The 7,825-nt window shown below is 54.1% G+C and overlaps 1 protein-coding gene across 1 annotated transcript; it reads right to left on the bottom strand.

The window, feature by feature from the left end:
- Positions 1-510: 510 nt before the first annotated feature.
- On the bottom strand, positions 511-7,514 carry LOC104508680 (apoptosis facilitator Bcl-2-like protein 14). Its single transcript, XM_010150389.1, has 5 exons — positions 6,797-7,514; positions 5,960-6,097; positions 5,515-5,576; positions 4,991-5,254; positions 511-594 (listed from the first exon to the last, which is right to left on the bottom strand). The coding sequence occupies exons 1-5, from the start codon at positions 7,512-7,514 to the stop codon at positions 511-513; spliced, it is 1,266 nt and encodes a 421-aa protein (XP_010148691.1).
- Between the last annotated feature and the right edge of the window lie 311 nt (positions 7,515-7,825).

Here is a 7,825-nt window from a genome sequence, read left to right as displayed (position 1 = left end):
CTTGGGACTGTCTTCATTGGCTGGGTGATAACTAATAAAAAAGGGGGAAATTCAGTAGATTCCTAGTGTCTTGTCAGCCTTAATAACCTAATGCTGCTGCCAACATGCAGAATGAAAACGGGCGTTTTAAACATGTATTTATTAAATGTTACTGAACAGCGTGTTGCCTGTGTTGTCCGAGTACCGGCAGTGTGCACACCGTGCAGTGAAGATCACGTAGGTTACGTTCAATGCTGCGTATACGCACATAACACGGGTAGAGTAACAGGCTGAGGGAGGGAACTTCCATTCCCTGTGTTCATGCACCAGCCTCGCCAGGACAGTACAAGAAAATAGAGGACAGTCCCAGCATCTTGATGCGACCTTTGCAATGCTCTTCCACCCCAAATTTTCATAAGTTTTTCCTTGACCCCTCCAGCCATCGCTGGGTCCCCACAACAGGAGTTCCTGTGCCATACCTTGGGCCAGAGACCCCCACCTCGAGGTGCAAAGTGTCCCTGGGTTGAAGTTTCACAGGTCTCTGGTGAACGTTGCCTGCAAGTCCCCCAGACACACGTCCCTCGGCACGGCCGGGCTGTCCTCGGCGGCTGCTGCCTGGACGACAGGACAAGCAGGAACGAGCTGTCAGCTCAAAGATATATAGAAACGGCTTCTGGGTTATCCCGGAGGTGAACAAGTGCTTGAATTAGGGCATTTGCATGTGACCACGTCCTGCCCTAAGTACACGGCCTTACCTGGATTTCATCATCTCATTTCTTGTCTTCCCAGTGTTTGATGTGTTTACATTATCCCCTCGTTGGGTGAGTCTCCCACATTCCAGCCTTTCTACCGGCCTTCTGGGGATATATGAGCTCGGATCTGTGTGATTCATGGCACTGTCTCCTCCAGCCCTTGGCAAAGCAAATTCCTTCACTTAAAGAACTTTCTTCCAGCCCTGGCAAACATCTGCAGGTAGAAGAAGGGCAAAATGTGTCATCTCTCACTCCAACTGATCCGGACACGCAAGTGCATTGGAAGTGCATGAGTGTTTGCATGCTGGAATGAATTGTTTCCGTGTTCTCTGGGCATTAACGCTGCCAATTAAGTGCATCACGGAAGTCAGCAGGCACTGCATGGAAGAGGCGGAGGATGCTCCTGCTTCACTCAGCACTTCCACCTCCTCAGCCGAGCCCAGTCCCAGCTGCCAAGCTTGGGGAAAGGTATTAAGGATCCCATGGGACCCATGGGAACATCCTCCTCCATCCAGTGCACAACGTGAGACCGGTTTCCCCACAGGAGCTGGACTTACTACAAAATGTGGTACTCCAGGAGCACCTCGTGAATGCAAACCCCGACCGTGCTGAGCCGGGAGATGTTCTCCCTCCAGGCTCTCCTTCGGGCATCCTCTGGCGATTTCGTCTCTTGCAGCTGCCATGAAGCAATGTATTAAATGGGATTTTCCATTCCCAGAGTCAGATGATGAAGGACTGTGCAGTGGCCACAAAAAAGCCGTTAAACCTGCAAGAAGACGAGTGAGTAGCTCCATGAGGAGATGCACAGTGAATGCAAGAAGGTCCCTAACAGGGAGAAAGCCCGGCAGGCAGCAGAGCCCCACGCCGAGGCAGGGCCAACCCCAGGAGAGGGGCAGGGGAGGCAAGGCAGGAAAAGGGGATGAGTGTCCATGCCGAGGGATAACAGGAGATGTCTGACCTGTCAAGGGGAGGGCAGCACCGCAACAGCCGGTAGCTCTGACCTGAGAGGACATCACGGCATGCTCAGGACACCCCGTGCCCCCCTTGGGATTCTCCAAGCCCAAGAGGAACCGGGCTTTGGGGACACACCTTGGTGGTCCCCTCACCCAGCCAAGGGGGTGCACAGCCCCATCACAGCATTTCCCACAGATCGCCCTGTCCTGCAGCAAATTACGGGGGGGCTTATCAAGGCAAGGGGGGCATGCAAAATCTGCCCTACACCCTCACCCACTGCAAACACGGAGGCTCTGGAACAGCATCCCAGGGGACAGCGTCCTCCCTGGCCCGCTGCCACGCTCCCGTGAGATGAAACCTTGTCATCATCCTCTTAGCGACAGCGAATTTTGCATTAATTGGCTCATTAAGTGCTGGGCTGATTTTCTAAGCTGCCCTCCCCCACCTGGCACTCGGCAAAGCAGGATTAGCGGGGACTAACGACTTCAGAGATGCAAGATCCCAGAAGCAGGCTGAGATGCTTTCAGGAGAAGCCCCCCCATCTCACCCTCAGCTCTGGGCGGGCAGGGGGCTGTGCAGGCTGCGGAGCTGCTTTCTGCCCAGGCAGGATCAGTGCCTAGATAGTTGGTGTCCATGATCCTGGGGATTTTCAGACGAGGTGATTGCCTTAGCTGTTGGAAGCCATGGCAGGGCATTTAGGGAAGGATGAAGATAATACTGAGAGTTGGAAACCGATCAAAACCCCGGGGCTAATAACTTGCCCTTCTTTAATACCGTCTTAATATCTTCAGTGGCCACAGGCAATCAGGGTCTCAATTTTATAACCAAGAGATTAAGCTGAGACGTGGGAGTCACTCACAAGAAGGGACCTGGGCTCCTGAGCCACCAGCCCTGGGGTGCTGGACTAACAGCAGCTGCGGCTCCTCCCATCCTCATCCCACCCACCGAGCTGGAGCAGCATCCCTGCTTGGGGTCATGTTATTTGGGACGAGGAGCCCGCTGTGTCTGTGCAGGTTTTGCTCCTTGTTTCCCCGGCACCGCTGCCCCGATGGGTCCAGGGACTGCAGAAGGATATTTGATCCAGCCATGCCATCAGGAAAAGCACGGGAGAAGGAAGTGGGAGAGACCAGCTGGTTTTCTCACTGGTGGTGTGCCTGGCAGTCGCATCCCACGTGCCGAGGGGAGATGATGTCCTCCGGGAAGTCTGCGGGGAGACAAAACCCTCTTCTGCTCCACGCAAATCCCAACCCACACCTGGCACCGAACGGGCTCAGATGCAAAACAAAGAGGAGTGCCGCGTGATCCTCCCACCGTGTCCCCACACCAGCTCGCCCTGCCCTGGTCACGGTCCCAGCACTGGCCCCCGGGGCTCCGGGCAGGGGACGGGAACGCCACGAGGGTGTGCAAACAGCTGAGAGCAGCTTCAGTTTCTCCTGCTCCAAAAATCCCCAACTTGGTTGCTGGACAAAAGTGAACATGGTGCTGGTGCTGTGCTTGCTGCTGGCATTGCCAGGCAGGACCCAGGAGCGGGATTTGATGCTTCTCCCAGTCCTGATTACCCTGGGCTAAACTAGACGGAGCCCCTGCAAGGCAACCCCCTCCTTAGGGCTTTCCGGCAGCCTCTGCGGCTCTGTCTAATGTTTCCTTAAAGGCTTCGCAAACGGGGATGTTGTTCTGGGTGGGGAAGGGCTGCTTCCTTCTTACAAGCACTCTGCTTCCCCATTTTGTCTTATTTAGGGTTTTACAAGGACCAGAAAGATCGGGTCCTCTGGGAGAGGTGCTACACAGACCCAGACTGTTACCGGTGGCCCTCGGGGGACCGTCACCCCATGCATGACACTGATCCAGGTTGGTTTACCACCATTGCCACCTCTTGCCCACTGGATCATCCCACCTCTTGCACACTGTAAACCCACAAATTTTGTCCCCTTCACGCCAGGCGGGGTCCAACCCTGGTAAGGGAAGTGATGATGGTGATGCCACCACACTGAGTACTGGCAATTCCCCTCCAGCCTCGAGCTGCCTTAATCCATGGCCCTACTTAGGGGTCTGGGCAAAGATTAGCTGGGAACATTCCCAGCGATTAGGGTTTAATCGCTTTGACATTTCACATCTTCTTAAACCTCATAGGTGAGACCCCAGCAGCTGTAAATCCGCTCGGTCCTCGAGGAGCAACACCGAGGGCAGCTCCTCCGCCACTCAGGAACAAGCTTTACCCAGTTCTTGGTGTCAGATCAAGCTGCTTCAGCTAATAAATCTCCTTCTGCTGGAATGGGAATGGCTATAAATAGTGAAAAATAGCAGGACGGTGCCGTGTATCTGCTCTAAGGCTCCCTTTGTGCCACTTCGCATCTGGCTTGGAAGGAGCAGCCCACAACAGCTGTAGCAAAGCAAACGTTCTTGTGTGTATATCGTCCGTACACATCACCCATTAGACAAGCCTGGCTGGCATTTAGAGACCAATTTATTTGAGTTTTAGCATTTTTTTTTCATCTGTTGGACACTTGGCTGACAGCAGAAGCTACAAAAATTGTGTTGAACATTCACACATACGTATAGAAAAGCAGGTAAATAAATACATGAACACAGACACGAACAAACCATCAGGTTAACACATGCACTTGGTGAGAACTAAATGCAAATGGGGCAGTCTCCAAAATTTGGGCTTGCTTTGGTATTCAGCCTCTTTGCCCACAGCCAGGTGGCTTTTAAGCATTTTGTGCTGCTGTGGCTATCGGTGTGGTTTTCCTTAGAAGATTTTAAATCCCCCTCTCAGACAAATCACCCCACATCCAGGTCACCAACAGGGACTGCCCCCCCTGTTGGTAAATCCGCATCCTTGGGTTCCCAGGCGCCGCAGACCCTCCAGAGCAGCTGATGTCAGTCCGGGCTCTCGCAGTTCTCTGTGCTGAACCTTTCTCTGTCCTGCTGAGACAGAAGAAAACATCCATGAGGTCCCTTCCCAAATGGAGCTGGTGCTATCGGTCTTCTAAATGGGTTTAGGAGGAAATTCTCCCTGAGGAAAGCTGCGGTTGCAGCAGTGCCATGCACTGTGGAGCATCTCCTGCCTGCCCCTCCGCAGGCCAAGCAAGTCCTGCTCCTCGCGTGTACATGGACGATGCTCATGTTGGAGAAAGACAGAAGCAGCCCAAACGGGACAGGGCAAGATCCAGCACCGGGTCATCCCCCCCAGTATAAACCAGCATGAAGGATACCCACCCATCTCTGCCGATCACCCGAAAATTACACCACTTGCCCTAAGCTGCTGCTGAAAGCTCGGCCCCAGACTCAGTTCTCCTCCCTACCTGGAGAATTTTGCTGTAGGACAAGGGTGTGAACGAATCTTCCAGGTAGTGGGTGCCGAAGCCCATGATCCTGTTCACGGCCTGGTTGCAGATGCCGGCCACTTTGGCCGTGAGGTGCACCGCAAAGGCAAACTGGATCTCTTGGGGGTTGACGTCGGGTCTGCTGGACGTCATTTCCTTGTGGACGTAGGCATCGGCCAAGTTCTTGAAGGAGCTGTAGGACATGTCTCTGAAGAACCTCCACAGCTGTGCATCTTCCTTCACCTGGTTAAGAAGAGAATACACGCGTTACGAGTGAGTAACTCCGTGTGTCATCCTCGCGTCGCCGCCTTAACTCCACGCTAGCATTGCAGTTGAGGGAGGACAGACAGACAGACAATCACACCCAGTCGGGGAACTAAAAGATGCCATTTCCTTGATTTTACTGTTTCCCTGCCCTGGGGAAATCAATGGTGTTGCTCTGTTTTACAGCAGCGCAGAGGTTGGCCCAAATTCCCTCGACCCCACCGCAGCTCTCTTCTCACCTGCTTGTCCAGCTCATCTCCGGCACTCTGGAGCAGGGCGACGATTCTCCTGATGGCTTCATCTGCAGAGAGAGTTCCCAAGTTATCTCCAGCCCTTTCTCCAAGCCCCACACCCAGATGCTCTCAGGGGGCAGCGCTGCCTGTTTAACCTCCCTGAAAAATTTCCCAAGGACTGTGAATCCACATCCCTCCCTGCAAAAGTCATTTCATCCTATTGCAAGTGTCTTGTTATCCTTTAGCCAGGAAAACACCCTCCTGCCTTTGAATTTCTCTCTCCCAGCCCTGATGCTGAACATCTCCCCCAAGGCTTCACACAACTCCTTGGTTTGTGTAAGCCCCTGGGGCAGGACTGAACCAGCCCAGAAAGGCTTTGCATGGGGACGTCTCGTGCCTATATGTTTTCTTTACGTGTCGGCGAGGAAGCACGTGCAAGGGCAACACTCACCGGCCCCATCGGCACTGGATGGCTGTGGTGGCTCCCTGCATTCACGTGCTCTGCTCCCCTGGCATTCGCTGCCCTGCACGATCAGCCCGATCTCTTCGGAGACACGTGCGTAGTAGCTGTCGGGCCGCTCCACGTCTGCTGGAAAACAAACAGGGATTCAGACGTGAGTTTTTTTTTTTCTTTTTTGATGGAAAAGAAAAGCAGTTGCAGTGGTGACTGCACCCACGTGGTGCTTGTGCCCACCCCGGATCAGTGCGTACCGCCCGTGAACGATGGGGCTGCACTCTCCGAACCGTAACCAAGCAGCTGCAGCTTGCCCCAAATCTGCCGCAGCTTCGCAGAAATCCCCTGGGCATTTCAGCAGGGCAAGGGCTTGGTCAGGGATGGGGGTGTCCCACGGGCTCTGCCTGCCATGCCACAGCGGCCGGCTGCCCACAACCTTCCCGGCAGCAAACTGAAAGCAGCTTGAGGTTGGCCCTAGAGGGGCTTAAGATTTAGTCTCAGTTCTTGAATGCAGGTTTAAGCTAAACCACCATGTCCCTTGTTTGCCAGAGAGGGAAAACTTGTGCCTGAACGGTGCTTGGGGTAAGCTGCTGTGCTCACGAGTCAGAGCAACGATGAGTGCTCAAAGCATGGGCAGAGTGACCATTTCCTGGGGCATCAGATTGAGATCAGAGTCTCCAAAACTTATCCCCAACTCCAGAGAGCACCAGGAGGACAATTCTTAGGGTTAGGAACCAGCACTAAGCACTCCTGCTTTCCCAAAAGAAGCCCAACAGCGGTCTCATTGGCATTAGGGTTGGGTTAGGGTTGGGTTAGGGGTGGTGGGGGTCCCACCTGACGTGGCTGGTGCCTGGACTTGACGCAGGGGAAGGCAGCTGGGTCGCTTGGCCCTCACGCCAGTCGCCACATCTCCCCGCTCCTCCTCCGCGTGCTTCTTGAAGGAGAAAACCCTCTTGAGGCTGGGTCTCTTCTTCGGAACTCTGCCCAGTGGCGAGGATGTGCTCAAGCCCCCTCCGTGTCTTTTCGCCCCTTCTGACTTGGAGCTGTAAGGAGCTTTGGCGTCTTTCTCCTTTGCTTTTTGCCCTGTGTTTTTATTCTGGTCCTCAGGGCTTTTCTTGAAGATGAAATTTAAGAAACTTTTGAACCAGGTGCGTTGGGGTTTGCCCTGGGAAGAGCTTTTTGTGCTTTTCCTCTTGGGCTCCAGGTCCTCTTTAGGGAGCTCTGTGAGAGCTTTGCTCTCATCATCCAGAGCCTCATCCAGGTCCAATGCTTTGGGTTCCTCCTCCTGGTCCTTCCTGGGGCTGAGTTTAGCACACGAATACTTGCAGAAGTCACTTTTCGACCGTTGCAGCCCACCTGCCTTCCTCCCTCGCCTTCTGGCTCCCTCCTGAAGCGTCTTCTTGGCCACCAGCGAATTTTCACAGCAGCTCAGCGAGCGCCTGACGTAGATCTCCAGCACTTTCTTGGCCCCTTGCCTGTCCAGAGAGAGGATCTTGCCCGACGGCTGCCTCTCCGCATCCCATGGAGGCCTCTCCACAGCCAGAGCCCGCATGTTGCTGCAGAGGAAAACAACATTTTCAGTGGGGTTTTTGCTTTCCCTGGGATGCCACATGGTCAGGTTGGGCACAATGGACATCACCCCGTTTTGGCTAACACTGGAGCCCAAGGGTGCTTTGGGTGTCCGAGACTGTTTATGCTCCCAGTAAATGATCAACCCCTTTTATAGTGGTTATCTGAGTGCTCCTTACACAGACTGTGCACGCAAGGTTTTATGAGGGGCTATAGACACCACTGATAAAGGAAGCGAAACTGCGGGGAAGGGGGAGACGAGCTGGGCACATCTGAGGGGAACAGCCTGGCTGT

The sequence above is a fragment of the Eurypyga helias genome, unplaced genomic scaffold, assembly GCF_000690775.1.
Source record: "Eurypyga helias isolate BGI_N326 unplaced genomic scaffold, ASM69077v1 scaffold44634, whole genome shotgun sequence".
Lineage (NCBI taxonomy): Eukaryota > Metazoa > Chordata > Aves > Eurypygiformes > Eurypygidae > Eurypyga > Eurypyga helias.
The sequence above is the reverse complement of the archived record's forward strand: the minus strand, read 5'-3'. Positions and strand labels throughout refer to the sequence as shown.

Excerpts from the sequence above, each read along its gene's own strand:
- LOC104508680 (XM_010150389.1), bottom strand. The coding sequence starts at position 7,514 with ATGCGGGCTCTGGCTGTGGAGAGGCCTCCATGGGATGCGGAGAGGCAG. Across the intron at positions 5,577-5,959 it reads ATCCAGTGCCGATGGGGCCG|ATGAAGCCATCAGGAGAATC; the intron begins GTGAGTGTTGCC and ends CTCTCTCTGCAG. Across the intron at positions 5,255-5,514 it reads GAGATGAGCTGGACAAGCAG|GTGAAGGAAGATGCACAGCT; the intron begins GTGAGAAGAGAG and ends CTTCTTAACCAG.